This window comes from Camelus bactrianus, chromosome 4, assembly GCF_048773025.1.
Source record: "Camelus bactrianus isolate YW-2024 breed Bactrian camel chromosome 4, ASM4877302v1, whole genome shotgun sequence".
NCBI lineage: Eukaryota > Metazoa > Chordata > Mammalia > Artiodactyla > Camelidae > Camelus > Camelus bactrianus.
In genome coordinates this window covers 90,354,608-90,370,399 of record NC_133542.1, presented here as the reverse complement: position 1 = coordinate 90,370,399, position 15,792 = coordinate 90,354,608, and the positions used below count along the sequence as shown (strand labels likewise).

Sequence of the window (15,792 nt, the reverse complement as noted above, 5' to 3'; positions counted from 1 at the left end):
AAAGTCGAAGTGATACATACAATTTTTATTTCCTTTTTTTAAGATCTATTTGTTCCATGCTTACTCTGTGCCAGTGTCAGGTCCTATATTAGAACTCTTACATAGGATATCTCATTTGATACTCAGGTTTCTTTGATACAGGGACTATTTTTATCTTCATTTTATAGACATGGAGGATAAATTAGATAAAACAAATTACAAAAGTCGCACAGCCAGGATTTAAAACAAAATTTAGACTAGCTTGACTGACTCTAAAGCAACATTACACTTCTTCTTTAAAAAAAATTTATGTATGTGTACACACACTCACACAGTTTTGAATATATATTAGAAATCTAGAAACCCATGGTACTAATTTCAAAAGATTCAAAAGAACAATGAAAATACAGTGAAAATTAAACCTTCCTCCCATGTCCTCTGCCTTGGAGACAACTACTATTAACAGTTTCTTTCTCTTTTTTAAAAAACAGTTTTTATTGAGATATAGTTTACATACCATACAATCACCCATTTAAAGTGTACAATTCGGTGGCTTTTAGTATATTCACAGATTATGCAGCTATCACCACAATCAATTTTAGGACAAGTTTCTTCTGTATAGCACAGGGAACTATTTTCAATATCTTGTAATAACCTTTAATGAAAAATAATATGAAAATGAATATATGTATATATATGCATGACTGGGACATTGTGTTGTACACCAGGAATTGACACATTGTAACTGATTGTACTTCAATTAAAAAAAAATTGTTTGTTGAAGAAAGAATGAACAAGGTTACCCAGGCTTTAACCTTAGCCCTGCTTCTCATTTGCTGTGTGACCTGACAAGTCCCAAACCCAAACCTTTTCTAGATTTCTGTGATCCTCTTGTATGGAACAGGGGGACTGAGCATTTGGTATCCTGGAGGATCTATCCAGCCCTGGCATCCACTAAATACGGTGGAGAAAAGGCCAGGCCAGGCCAGGCATATTTGAAAACTGTGTGTGACCTCTCTGAGGTCTGTGGTCAGACAGGTGAGACAGGATCCCTTGGCATGGACGTAGGAGGCAGTGATAGGTAAATCTAGAGCTCCTCAGAGTTGGGAGAATGTATTTTAAAATATGTCCTTGACAGCTACATGTAAAATAATGAAATTAGAACATTCTCTAACACCATATACAAAAGTAAACTCAAAATGGATTAAAGACCTAAATATAAGACTAGAAACCATTAAACTCCTAGAGGAAAATATAGGCAGAAGACTCTTGATATAAATCATAGCAATTTTCTTTGGATCTGTCTCTTAAAGCAAAGGAAATAAAAGCAAAGACAAACAAATAGGACCTAATTAAATTTAACAGTGTTTGCACAGCAAAGAAAACCATCAACAAAACAAAAAGACAACTTACTGAATGGGAGAAAATATTTGCAAATAATATGATCAATAAAGGGTTAATATCCAAAATATATAAACAGCTTATACAACTCAACATCAAAAAAACCAAACAACCCAAAGAATGAGCAGAAGACTTGAATAGATATTTTTCCAAAAAAACATACAGATGGCCAACAGGCACATGAAAAGATGCTCAACATCACTAATCATCAGGGAGATGCAAATCCAAACCACACTGAGATACCACCTCACACCTGTCAGAATGGCTAGCATCAAAAAGACCACAAATAACAGATGCTGGTGAAGATGTGGAGAAAAGGGGGCTCTTATACACTGTTGGTGAGGATGTAAATTGGTGCAGTCACTGTGGAAAATAGTATGGAAGTTTCTTAAAAAAAAAACCCTAAAAATAGAACTTACCATATGACCCAGCAATTCTACTCCTGTGTATATATCCAAAAAAAAAAAAAAAAAAAAAAAAACAGAAAAAACCCTCCTCTAATTCAAAAAGATATATGCACCTCTGTGTTCATCACAGCACTATGTACGATTGCAAAGATATGGGAGCAACCTATGTGTCCATCATCAGATGGATGGATAAAGATGTGATATATATACCAAATGGACTAGTAGCCACAAAAAAGAATGTAATTTTGCTGTTTGCAACAACATAGATGGACTTGGAGGATATTATGCTAAGTTAAATAAGTTAGAGAAAGACAAAAAGCATATGATATCACTTATATGTGGAATCTAAAAAATACAACAAACTAGTGAACGTAACAGAAAAGAAGCAGACTTACAGATACAGAGAACAAACTAGTAGTTACCAGTGGGGAGAGGGGAGGGGCAATATGGGGTAAGGGATCAAGAGGTCCTAACTATTCTGTATAAAATAAGCTACAAGGGTATATTGTACAACACAGGGAATATAGCCACTATTTTATAATAATTATAAATAATTAAAACTGTGAATCACTATATTGTATACCTCTAACTTATGTAATATTATACATCAACTATACTTCAATACAATTTTTTAAAAAAGAAAAGAAACGTCTTTGAGGAAAACAAAAAACTAACAACTTCATTTCATTTGCTTCCACTTCTTTAAACTGGAATGCAGTGAAACCTTCAGGTTAACTGAGGATTTAGTGAGTTATAATTCTGTTAACAGACTATCTCAGGCCTTTTGAATGAAAGCAGACTATATTCTGATTCTAGCCCTTTTGGGGACCCCTGGTCTGACTCAGCCCCCTTTCTTCTTAGGAAGGCACATACAAGCCTATTGGCTTTGTGGACCAACTGGCAGTTCACTTCAGCCAGGTCGGGAACCTGATCCCCAAAGACTCAGATGAAGGACGGCGGCAGCACTACCGTGATAAGTTAGTGGCAGGTAAGCCCCTGGGCCAGCCTGAGGCTGCAGCCCAGAGCCTGGTCCCCTTCCTCTGGTCACTCTAGGGAGTAGACAGCTAAGCCAGAGCTTTGCAGAGCCTCTGCTTATGTGAAGTCTAACAGCTGGCTGTCCTGCATAGGTCTGGGAGCTAACCCGTGAGGCTCAGCCCAAGGAGAACCCTGGGGCAGGCGAGTTGTGAAAGGCAGAAACCAAGAAGGTCTTGCCCTGCCAAGGGGGTGGGGGAGTGGGCTGAACTTTGGGCTCAGAGGCAATATCCGACCAAGGTTCTCAGGAGTCCGCCAAGGTGATGATGTCAGAAACAGAAATGCTTGAAGAAGAAGAAGAGCCCAAGGAAGCTGAAGCCGGGAGTCAAACAGATGTGCCTGCAGCTGAGGTTCAGTATAATCTTGCTCTCCCACCCACCCCTTCCTGCCAGCTGTGGCTGGAGGCTTCTGGGGTGGCTCGTCTCGGGTGGGGGCTGAAGGTGAGGAGTTAGGAGGCTGCAGGTGCCAACACCTCCGGCATCATCCCCCTCTCCCACTTCTGTCTTCTCCTAGGACATGACTTCTACCCCCTCCCGATCCTGCAGCACCACCTTCCTCTCATAGCTGAGTCCTGGTCCTGTTGGTCTTTTTTTCCAGGCAGCTGAAAAAGTGGTTGAAGAAGAACTAATGACTCCCAAGCAGCCCAAGGAGCAAAAGCTCACCAACAAGTTCAACTTCAGTGAGAGGGCCTCGCAGACCTTCAACAACCGTCTCCGGGTAGAGTGACCCCACCCAGCCCATTTACGTCGCAGCTCTGCCCTGTGCAAGCCGGGGAGAAGCAGGCCTGACCCCAGCCCCAGCAGCCCTCAGCCTGGCAGGGTGACAAGGCAGACGCCGCAGTTTCTCTATCCACAGAGAGCTGGGGCATGTGTTCAGGTCACTGTAAGTCATCCCGGCAGGAATTCAGAGGGAGTAACAGGAGACTGGAGCCCTCTACTGAGAAGCCTCATTCAAGAGGAACTTGAACTAGGCCTTGAAGAGGAGTTCAGCATCTGGGGAAGGGAGGGGAGGCAGGACTAGGAACCGATTGATGGTCTCTGGGATAGACTAGCTGGTAGAGTTTAGAAAAGTTCCCTGGCTCATAAGTATGGAGGACCCTGAGTACCAGGCTGAAAGAACCTCTCAGGGGTTCAGTTGAGAGACTCATATGTAAGGCAGTGCTCTACAGAAATCACTCTGTGAATGGAGGGCAGACATCTACAGGGTGGGCTTCTGGTGACTCCTAATCACCTCTGTAGTCCCTATGCTGATATCGGTAATCTGGGTGATACACAATAGGGCGGGGGGGGTCCATTCCCCTGGCAGAGCCAGGGACCTAAGGATTAGGAGGAAACCTTCTCAAGGTGAGGAATATTAGCCTAGTGGCCTGCCAGAGGTTGACCTCTGGCCTAGCATCTGGAGGCTGGCCAAGGTCTGACTTCCTGCAGATCTGTCCATTCCCCACTTGGAATTCTTCTTGGTTGAAACTGGCACAATCAGGCTTCACTGCCCCTACTTTCTAGCTTAGGCTTCTTCTGAAGGAGGCTTGGATGGAAAATTTAGCCTACACTGTATCATTTTGTCCTTTGCATGGGCCTTTCTTTACTTCCCCAGTGCTGTGTCCCACCCTTCCCTCAGCTCCAACCAAAATGCTTCACCTGTGAATATACTATTGGGTAAAGTGAAGAGTTGGCTTTCTGTGGGTCACCTGTCATCATTGTTCTCTAGGACCGAGAATGCCAGATGGAGCCTCCTCCCAGGACAAACTTTTCAGCCACAGCCAATCAGGTGAGACCCTGGGTCAGTCTACAAGCCATCACTCCCTCCCCCTGTATCCTTGTCTAGCACCCTTGGCAACAATGGTGACTGTTGGGGTCAAAGATTCCTCTGGATGTCTGCCCTCCTTATCCATCCATCTCCTTGCTCCTTGTCCAGGCTCTGAACACCAGGCTCATGAGACAGTATGTCCCAACCCAGTGAGCTCTGAATTAGCCCAGGGCAAGACTGTCCAAGGGGCAAACAGGTATGGCTTCTGGGAGTTCCTCCAAGGCCAGGGGAGAACATTCATCCCCATAGACTTTCTGCAGCCCGTGGCACCTCATGGCTGACTCTGAAGTGTTAGCGCCCTGACCCTGCCCTTCCAGCAGCCCTCAGTGTTCCTGCAGTCTCCTCCTTTTACCTCAAGTCTTACTGGATAGCCATACTGATTTGGGCCAGATATGATGCCAGGTGATCTGAGCTCAGACCCCAACTCTGCTGCTCACACTGTAGGATCCTAGGCAAACCATGTCACTCTTAATACCTCAGTTTCTTTCTCTGTCAAATGAGGATGACAAGTAGGTTCTCAGGGCTACTGGGGGGCTCTGAATGAGAGAACACTGAAGTACTGTGCAGTGTGGAGAACTGGCCCATGGGTGAATTATTAAATGTAAGATATGCCTATCTGGCCTCCAGGTGGCAGTGACTGCTCAGCTCTGGGGAGCACTTAGTGTGATCCGGGGCATTTGCCCAGCCCCAGATCTGTGCTGCTTCCTCTGCTGCTATCCTTGGGCTTCTCTTGTTGTCAGATCCAGTTAGCTGTGGTTCCCTTACTTTTTGTTTATCTTTTTATGCTGACAGGGTGTGGTCAGGGCTCTAGACAGCCGGTATGAGCCAACATGTTTATCTCATCTATATGGGGGGGGGTTATTTTTTAAACTTCCTAGTTCATAGTCTTATAAATCACCAAGAAAAATGTGAGCTAGCTGACCTTTGCCCACTTGTTCTGTCTGATGGAGGTAGAAGGCTGGAACAATACTGATCTCCAGCTGACGGCCAACTTCCTGGTCTGCAAGGTGGAAAGCCCATCCCAGGGGTGCTCTGAGAGCCCCTTCATTCCTGTCCTAGAGCTGATGGTTAGCAGGGAAGACAGACATTGAAAGCATAATTACAGAGGGCCAAGTAGAGGGTGCTATGAAGGCATGTGATGGGCTGAAGATCGACTCCTCAAGCCCTAAAAGCTGAAGAGGAGCTGGCTGGGTGAAGACTCTGCACTGAGGTGATCCTTCTCATTTTGCCCTTGCCTAGTGGGAGATCTACGATGCCTACGTAGAAGAGCTTGAGAAGCAGGAAAAGACCAAAGAGAAGGAGAAGACAAAGACCCCAGTGGCTAAAAAAATGGGGAAGATGGCCACAAGGAAGATGACATCTATGGAGTCCCAGGTTTGGTGAGGGATCCCATGGCTCTGTCGCAGAGAATGACTGAGCAGGCCCTTGGCTCCTGGGTAGATGGAAGCCTGGCTATCTGGGAGGACTTCACAGACACTAAGAGGGGGGTGCTAATGATACTTACGAATAGTTGTTTCCTTGAGGGAAGGTGTGAGGAGGGCTTAACTGCCTCTGGCATTCCACACCTTCCCAATTTCATATAGGTCTGGAGGCTGGTAGGGATTCAGGATTGTTGGGCTAGGGGACAACAGGAGACATGAATGTTGTTAAAAGCCCAGTGTGCACCCTGCAAGAGCTGGAGAGTCTTCCTTGAGCAGGGTGTCATGTGAGGATAAGGCACCACCTTCCTGGGCAAGGGTTCATAGGGTTTGGGAGGGTGATTTTCTCTTTGACCTTCAGTCCTTGGGTTTACTTGCACTGAATTCTTCAGATCCAGGAGCCAAGTCAGAGCTGACCACAGGTACCAGAAAATCCAGGTCAATGGGTGTGGCCACCCTGGGTTGGATTTGCCATGAGGAGCTATGTAGGAGTCATTATAGAGGTCATGATGGGGGCTCACTGTGGTTGTAGCCAGCATACGTTTGGGGATCATCATGGAAATTATAGTGATAGGTAATCTGCAGGGAAGTTCACCCTAGAGAGATGCTGAGGGGCCACATTTGTCCCTTCAACAGAGAGAGAGCTGGGTCAGGAGCCAGAGTTGCAGTATGGAGATTAGGCTGAGTTTGACCTGCAATGGGGAGAGAAGAAGGACAAGGTCCACAGGAAGCCAGGGTCTGGGTTCAGCACCTCGGAGAGCTCCCAGACAGCTCTCAGGGAAGTGGTTCTCCACCTCAGAATAAAAGCCAGGTTGGTTAAAGGAAGTTCTGCTTCCTTTGTCCGAAGTATTCCCACTTCCACTCAATTCCGTTCCCCTGATAAAGTCACATTTTAGGGGAGGTTTGAGGGTTCTCGGCCTTGGCTTAATAGGAACCACCCCAATTCAGTTTCGTTCAATCCAGAACCAGAGTCTCTCCTCAGAGTGCATCTGAAGCCCTGAGTATCCCAACCAGGAAAGGTTGGTCAGGTTGGGGAGGGACTGGCTCTCTGTGTGGTGCCGAGAGCGTTGGCCCTAGAGTCCACAGATTTGAGTTTACACCCCACTGACCAGCTGGATTTTTCTAAAACCTGTTTTGTCGTCTGTAGAGACATCTTAATGATACCTAATGAATTGCAAGATTGTTGTGAGAACCCAAGATAATGTATGCACAGCTCTTAAGATAGTACATGCTTGATACTGGTTGATAGGTAGTGGCTGTTAATGTGCCATGGCTGATGGAGCTTGAAAGTTTCACCTGAAGGAGTGCTGGGTACTATCCTCCTACATCACAGGAGCCATCATCAGACACACAAATCTCTGTGGCTGGAGGACAGATTTAGGACCATGGGTATAAGACCCAGGGAAGTAGGTTTCAGCTAACAGGCTGTCTGACCACAGAAGTTGCTGCTTGCCATGGGGAGAATCATTTGCCAGGAAGCTGACAAGAGGAAAGGATTTCTGCTTTGGGTTAGGGAATTCTAACCAGGGGGAGCAGCTGGGACCAGGTGAACTCTGAGGATTCTGATTATAATACACCAATGAATGTCCTTGGTCAGTTTTCTGAGATAAACTTGGAGTCAGTTTGAAAACTGACAATAGAGTCTCAAAGGGTGATTCCCCATATGTGATTTTGTAAACCCCCACTACACAGGTCTGCATGTTTCCTCTGACACCACCACCACCACCACCACCACTACCAGGCACTGGGTTACTGATACCATGGTCGTTATTACATTTAATCCTACAATGACCCAATGATGCAGGTAGCTTTATCCATCCCACTGCATCCTGAATACTCTAAAATACAGAGATGTAACTTACCTAAACATGCTACTTGGCTCCTAATTTGTGGGATGGGATGGGAATGCAGGTCTGGGTGGTCTTAACCACTGCCTGACACTGTCACTCCTGGGAAATCTCATCCTCGAGAGCCAGGGGCCTGGCCTCGAGCCCATCTGGAGGGCTGCCCACTCTACTGGCTCATTCCTGCCACCTGCCCTAAACTCTTTGGGCCCTTCTTGCCAGCCCCAAATTCTTGCTCCTCTATTAACCTGTTAAATGGTTTACATTGTGGATTTATGGAATTTCACATAATGATGATCTTGTTTTTCAGTTCAAAATGAGTCATTTCCCCCTGACATGAAACTTCCTGCTTTCTCTTTGGTCTCGGCTGTGAGCAGGGCCCTGGGTTAGGAGTCAATTCTGACTTGTACTCCTGGTGTAAAAGCATGTCTCTTTCTCCTCTCTGGGCGTGTGTCCTCCTCAACTCCTGACTGAAGGAGTTGGCCCATAAGGTCTCTGACAGGACCTTTAATGGGAATCCTTGTTGTCGTGCAGGCTAGTGAAACCTCTGTCTGCATCAAAGAAGCCTCCTACCTGCCCTGTCTGCTGTCCCCTCCCAAACCCTTCCTGGGTGCCCTGCAATGTCCTGTCTTGTGCCCAGGGATGCGCCTTCTCCAGAATAAGCTCAGGATGAAAGAGCAAGAAAAAGATCCAGGGGCCAAGTGTAGCAGTGCAGACTCCTTGTGCCACTTGTGAGCTGGGCATTCCCGGAAGAGGGTGATGGCGAGAACTAGGCCTTGAGGCATGAAGAGATACCTTTACAGAGCTGTCTGGGGCGGGCGGTGTCAGAGAGGCATTGCTGAGCCAACTGCAAGTCAGGCTATGGCTCAAGGCACGACCTTTCCAGATGCTGGCTTATGAAGACCTGTGGCCTCTGTGTCTCCACAGAGTGATGACATCACCAAAGTGACCCAAGCAGCTAAAATCGTGGAGCGGATGGTCAACCAGAACACATATGATGATGTTGCTCAAGGTAAGGTTTAAAGTGCAGGCAGCTACTATTATTGCCTGTGTTAAAAATCCCTTGCATAAGGTGAGTATTTGAGTGTCCCATGCTAGGTCCTACAGGTGCAAGGGGAGAAAAAAGGACCCCTCCCTCTTCTGGATTTCACTAGGGAGATAAGCCTTACACAGATCAAACAGAAACAATGGCGTGAGCAAAAAACGGGTGTAATGATGAGATCTGACAATGGTGCAGCAAAACCTCCTGCGCCGTAGTGATTTAATGTCATCTTCCCAACAGTCCTGGGAGGCGGCGGAGCAGAGATTTTTATCCCTTCCTCACACACAAGGAAGCTAAGGACAAGGCCACCTGATTAGTGAATGACAGAGGGGACCCAAACCTAGTTCTTGCGCTTCCTAATTCTGCGCTCTTTTCTCTAGTCTGTCTGGTTTAGGGACAACATAAGTGCTAGAGTGCAGACAGAAACTGCTCAGGGGATCCTCAAGAATGAAAAAAGAGAAATGAGGAAGGCTTCAGGGAGGGCTGAGCTCGATGCCAAGGGATACCCCGAGTTTGAGTGGGAGATTAGCAGAAGGCCGGATGTCCTGGGCGGGGGGGTGGGGGGGGGCACGGGCAGTGACTCAGTGGTGAAGATGAATTGCAAAGGACTCTGGAGACAAGGGGCAGCCGGCTCAGTGACCCAAACAGGGGCTTTGTTGGGAAGTGGAGAGTTCAGCCTGGAGAGGTGGTTGGAGCCAGTTAATGAAGGACCTTGAGTATCATGCAGGGAATCTGAGCTTGCTCTGCAGAGAGTTCAAAGTCACTGTCCAGGCAAGGCCACGGCCTGAGGAGAGCAGGGCTGCAGGCAGGTATGACTGGGCAGAATACAGGGACAGAGGTGAGGATGAGGTTCAGGTGTGGGGTGGAGTGGGCCTCCCAGAATGCACCATCGGGGATGGAGACAAAGGAGGAGTTATAATAGTGGAAAGCAAGCACCAGCATTCGTGCTGTGCAAATTACATGTGTTATTTTATTTCACCCGGGTTAGCCACACTGTCAGGTGAATACCACTATTATCTCCATCTTATAGATGAGACAGTCAGGCTGAAATGTTGTTCAAAACCACAACTAGTATGAGATGTGAGCAGCACAATCAGGACTCGAACACAAGCCCCTTGGATCCATAGCCTGAGCACTTCAGCACGAAGCTACAGAGCCACTGAACTGGAAGAGACATTTCAGATAAACATTCAGTAGGCCTATGTGAGTGATTAATTAGTGATGAGGCGAAGAAAGAGATTGATTCAGAATCACTTAAATCCTGGGGGCCTGGGAAATTCTGATGTCTTTGACAGAGCCAGGGAAACGGAATCCTTCCCATGGCGTGAACAACACATTCCCAAGTGGCTTGTATTTCCCTAAGAGGTTGTGCATTTATTTGGAGCAGCTGCCTCCCCAGAGTTGGCAGCTCCCCACTGCTGACTGGTCTCCTCCGCTGACAGCCTAGGGCTCTTCTTAGTGACTTGATGCTCATTGCTCACCCTGGGACAGAGGAACCAGGGCTGCCAAGACCAGCAGCCTAAACAAGCCCCCTTGTTATCATTCAGGCTGGAAAACGACCTTGAGTGCTTTTCAAAGCTGTCAAAGTACACGGCAGCTGTGAATGAATTTGTCACTCACACAGCTTGGCTTCCTGAAACCCAGCCTCTGCAACCAGCCCACCAAAGGGCTGCAAACATGATTAATACCCATGGAGACATTGGCCTTCATGAACCTTTTTCATTTATAAGAACACAGTCACATAAAAATGCATTGAACTTTGATTTTTTTAATTGCATACACTTTTCCCTTTGGGAAAGTGTAATCACAAAGGAGAAGTGAAAACAAAGTGTTACCAATTAATCTCTTCTCTGAAATGAAGTATTTTCAAAGATAGTCTGAGCTCAGGGATCTCTGAGGTGATCAAGGCTCATGCCTCCAACCACTCTAATCGGTTTTTGTTCTGAGCCATTTTGGAGGTTTGAATGTAGTCCCCAAACCTCGGAATGTGGGGCATTGTGAGAGAAGCGGGGGCCGTGCCTGGGCATGTCCTTGACCGTGTTGGATGAGAAGATTCATTTTCTAATAGGTCACCTTCAGTTGGAAAGCGAACCAAGAGCCACTTCACTTCTGTTGATCTATTTCGTTGCCTTCTTTGGACAGCCACTGGGAGTCTGCGCTGTGGCTGGCCCTGTGCTGGGCACTGTGGGACCAGAGATGAAAATGATATGCTTCCCGCTCCCCAGGAGCTGTCTGGTGGGGAGATAGGCAAAAGGATAAAGAGAGGCAATGCTGTGTAACAGAAGTTTCAGTAGATGAGAGGCGGGGCTGGAATGGAGGAGGAGGTGAATTCTGCTCAGCAAGAAGGTGAAGACCTTACTGACAAGGAGAAGTTTGATCTGGATCCAGAGTGAGCGGGAGTTTTCAGGAGGAATAGGACAGTTTAGACACTGTTTGGTATAGAGGGTATGTGAACAGCCGGCTGGAAATAACATGGAAGTAGCGGCCTGGAGCCTTGGTTTGACCAGGGAGCACCCATGCAAGGGGAGCCATTGAGGGGTTTTCAGGGGGCTGGGGGAGGTGGTGTGGGGAGGTGGTTTATTTGTTCTTGCTCTGGTAGCTCTGTGGAACATGCACAGGAGGAGGAGTGCCCAGACGTAGAGAGGCCAGCTAGGAGGATGGTGTAACAGTCTCGGTGACGGATACTGGATCCTGAACCTAGGTCGTGGCTATGCATTTAGAGAGAAGTCAGTGGACTGAAAAGATAATCAGGATGGGAAGGGATAAATTGGGAGTTCGAGATTTGCAGATACTGACTGGTATATATAAAATAGATAAACAAGTTTATACTGTATAGCACAGGGGACTATATTCGATATCTTGTGTAGCTTGCAGTGAAAAAGAATATGAAAACGAATATATGTATGTTCATGTATGACTGAAGCATTGTGCTGTACACCAGAAACTGACACAACATTGTAAACTGACTATACTTCAATAAAAATACAATTTACCTAAAAAAAGAAAGTAAATAAATAAAATACTTCAACTTAAAAAAAGAAGAGATAATCAGAAGAAAAATATGAGAGTTGATAGAGATCAGTCAAGGATTACGCAGATTTCTGGTTTAGACAAGTAGAAGGAAGGATGCGGCTTCTACCTAAGTTAGAGGAAACGAGAGGTAGAGGCAATTTAGGGCAGGAGATGAGCTTGAGTTCAAAGAACCCATCAAGGATCTAGGCAGCTTCACTATAGTGGGGCTTGACAGTGGAAATGTAGATGGGCAAACCTGGAATTTTATCCTTGTGGACATAGCCACTTTAATGTAATTTACCTCCCAAACCAATGATGAGAGTAACAATATTACAGAGAACTTACTATGTGCCAGATATTTTCTTAAGTACCTTACAGATTTTAGCAATTAATCCTCACAGCAGTCCTTTGAGATAGGTTCTATTACTAATCCCACCCTGAAATGCAAAGAGGTTAATTCTTTTGGCCAAGGAGGTCCGGACAGAAAGTGGCAGTCCCAGGGCTGACTTAGCCTATGTTGTATTTAAGATTTTAAGTACTATGAGGATGCTGCCGACGAATACCGGGACCAGGAGGGTACACTGCTGCCTCTCTGGAAGTTCCAAAATGACAAAGCCAAGCACCTGGCCGTCACCGCCCTCTGCTGGTGAGTGTAGACGCTGCAGAAAACCTGGAGTCCTTGAGTGCCTGCTGGGTGCCAAGCCCTGAGTAGGGCGCTTCTACTGCACTTCACCACCTTGGTGACACGTAGCATTATGGGAAAAAAAATGAGACTGGGATTCTTACGGGATCATCCTAAATCTATAAGCTTAACAGTAGATGTCTGCAGTGTGGTTAGGCAGCAGTGTTCATGGGAAGGCTCGTGTCTGTGGGAGAGCAATGTCCACTTCCTAGGCCAATGGATTCTTATTTCTTTGGCAGGAATCCGAAGTACAACGATCTGTTTGCAGTGGGACATGGCTCCTGTAAGTAATCTATTTGTTCATTTGCTCACTCAACCAGCAAACACTAAGTACTAACTCAGTGCAGAGCTCTCTGCCAGATGTGAAAGACACAAAGATGACTAAGATCTAGTCACTGCCCTCAGGCACTCACAGTCTCGTGGAGACCCACAATCATACCAGCAATTAGTGCTCAGTAAAGGAATATGCCAAAATGAGCCTTGAAAGAGTTATTATGGTAAAGGAAGAGGGGGAGAGGACTTCTGGCAGCGGGAGCAGCATATGCAAAGGTCCAGAGGCATGAGAGATATGGGAGGAAATGAAGCTGTGGAGGGGGCCAGAGTTAGCCCCCAGAGGGCTTGGTAAGTTATTCCAAGAAATGTGGGCCTTCTCCCGAGGGGAAACCACTGAATTTGAGAAGGGCTGGGACACAACCACTGCCAGGCGGAATTGCAGGCGTGAGACAGAGGCTGGGAGACCAGTTGGGAGACTGGTGGGGCATCCTAAGGAAAGATGGTGGGACTTGAACCACAAGTGCAGAGTGGGGATGGAGAAGTGGGTTTGCGAAGCATGAGTGGGTAGACTGGACCGGATCTGGGGAGGGATGGGATGGTGGGGGCTGAAGGAGGGGTTTTCTGAGCAGGCCCTGGAGCAAGTGCTTGATATTTAGCACTTGTCCCCTGAGCCTAGGAAGACCATCGCTGCCCAGGGTATTCCGGCCCCGCCAGTTTCCCCCACCGCACAGCAGGAGGCAGCACTACAGAAACTGGGCGGCCCTTTGCTTTCCCTTGAGTTCCTCGGTCCCAGCAGAAGCCCCTACCGCTGCGCAGGCCTGCACGTTCCCCCTTCCTGACAGGAGAGGGCCCCATACTTCGCATTAGCCGCAGCTCCCCTGGATGACAGCACGTTCTCCGGCGGGGAGGGTTAGCTTCTACGAACAGAAAAGCCTTCCCATTCTCCGAGCTGCTGCTGGCTGGCAGGCTTACAAGCTCCTGGTCTCTGCCCCTCAGACCGCCTGTCCGCCAAGCCCATTCTTTGACGGGAGCTGGGGGGGGGGGGTGCGGTGGGGAGGGGTGGCAGGCGCGCGGGGTAGGGGGAGTTGGTGTTTGTCATTCCTCTCAGGGAGGAGCCTCTGGAGCTGCTCCCAGTCTCAGGGTCTGGGCTGCCTTTGAGGATGCCCTAAATGCCCGCTTTGTGTCCCTACTCTTGAGGATGGGCTGCTGCCAAGCGGGAAGCACCCACCCCCTCTGGCAGGGACCTAGCACATTCCTCCCCCTCGGCTGCAGCTACTGGGCCTGGAACAGGGCCGGGGGCGAGCAGGCCCTCCCAGGAGTGGGTGTGGACCCCTCCACAAGGCTGCTCTCATCTCAGCCCAGGCTCTCTGCCCAGGACTGAGGTGGGGTTGTGGGGGCTCCCCAGCAGGTGGGAGGGGAACTGTTTCAGCTCTAGTCCCCTCTTCCTCTTGCCCAGGAGTGGAAGAGGGGTCAGCTGGTTGGGGTCATCTAGAGGTTGTCCATAGGGGCAGCCTTAGCCAGCAGCAGTGGAGTGGCCCAACCCCCAGGAACTGATGGCCCCAAGCCCGACAGGCCAGCAGCCTCCTTTGGGCAGGCACACACCCAGGAAGGGGCTCTTTGTCCTTTGTTGGCCACATCCACGCGCCTGGGTGGCACCACTTCTGACTGCAGGATCCCTTCCCAGTGGTGTGACCTGGGGCCAAAAGCCACTCTGAGCCACTCCGAGCCTCACTGGTGACATGGAGAGGCTGACGCCTGCCAGCGCTCCATCCCAGGGCTGTTATGAGACACACTTGGAAGAAAAGCAGCAAACGTGCCCTGTGATCTGTAGGAAACATCCGCGCATAAAGGACAACCGTTGCTGATTTGTCTGTCGTTCTGTCTCTTAGCTTTCCTGCAGGACCCTCAGGGGGCCTGAGCAGAGAGGGGGCTGGGGGACAGAGGGGAATCGGATGAGGCTCCTACCTCTTCTCTTAGAGAGCTGGGCCCAGCAGCAGCGGCGGCGGTGTTTGCTCTCACTGGCACAGGAGCTGTGGACCAGCTTTCCATTGGGCATCTGTTCTCCAGAGCCTTGCATGTCTCAGCACCACTCTGTAGAGGCCTGAGCAGAGCCAGACTAGGCCAGGACTCCGAAGGGCCCGTGTGTTCACTTCTGAGGTCGCCTCTGGGAGTCCCATGCCCTCGAGTGCCCAGGTGCCTCCCTGGAAGAAAGAGGACAAAGCTGAGGCAGGCAAAAGGGCCCCTAGTTACTGGACGGGGTCACCAGCACCTGTCACACTGTCTTTGAAAGCTCCCAGGTGCCAGCCTCCCATCATCAGACTTTGCCTCATGTGGACAAACTCTGAAGTGAGAATTTGTGTTCGTTGTTGGGTTTGACCAGCTCAGCCCAGGACGCCTCTTGCCTGGAATTCCCAGGTGTTTATTCTCTGACCCAAATATAAGACTTGGGCAGGGGTAAGCATGTACCCTAGGAAAGATGGGGGCCAATCCCGCATTTGGGCACAAGGCTGGTTAGCTGGGGCCAGGCCAGGAACAAGCAGTTGGGGAAAAGTGTCCGGGCAATTGCCTGCAACAGCACAGAAGCAGTCACACCTGCCTCCCTTGTGGCTGCTGGGTACCAGGTGGTGGGCACAGCAGGCTGCGTGTAGGGCAGAGACTAGGGTGCCCAAAGGGCCAGGCTCCATGTCTCAGCAGAGTAGAGAAAGGCTGTCAGCAGGTGAAGACAGATGGAGGAACACTGGAGGGCAAAGAAAGGTAGTTCAGGAAGAGATGGGGCAAAGCTGGGATGCAATTCTATCAGCCGGCTGTATCGAAGGGGTCCCTTCCAGGCCATTAGGCAGCTCATAACAGCGAAACAGGGACTCCTCGTGATCTGTTGGGCAGGGATGGTGGAACA

General features: G+C 48.5%; 1 protein-coding gene across 1 annotated transcript in view; it reads left to right on the top strand.

Moving 5' to 3' along the window:
- Positions 1–15,792, top strand: part of DNAI1 (dynein axonemal intermediate chain 1) — a 55,136-nt gene that overhangs the window by 20,145 nt on the left and 19,199 nt on the right. Inside the window, exons 5-12 of the mRNA XM_074363147.1 lie at positions 2,649–2,775; positions 3,060–3,169; positions 3,417–3,536; positions 4,527–4,586; positions 5,865–5,999; positions 8,815–8,899; positions 12,470–12,587; positions 12,863–12,906. Of these exons, the coding sequence (XP_074219248.1) occupies positions 2,649–2,775; positions 3,060–3,169; positions 3,417–3,536; positions 4,527–4,586; positions 5,865–5,999; positions 8,815–8,899; positions 12,470–12,587; positions 12,863–12,906 (799 nt within the window). The remainder of the gene's footprint in view (positions 1–2,648; positions 2,776–3,059; positions 3,170–3,416; positions 3,537–4,526; positions 4,587–5,864; positions 6,000–8,814; positions 8,900–12,469; positions 12,588–12,862; positions 12,907–15,792) is intronic.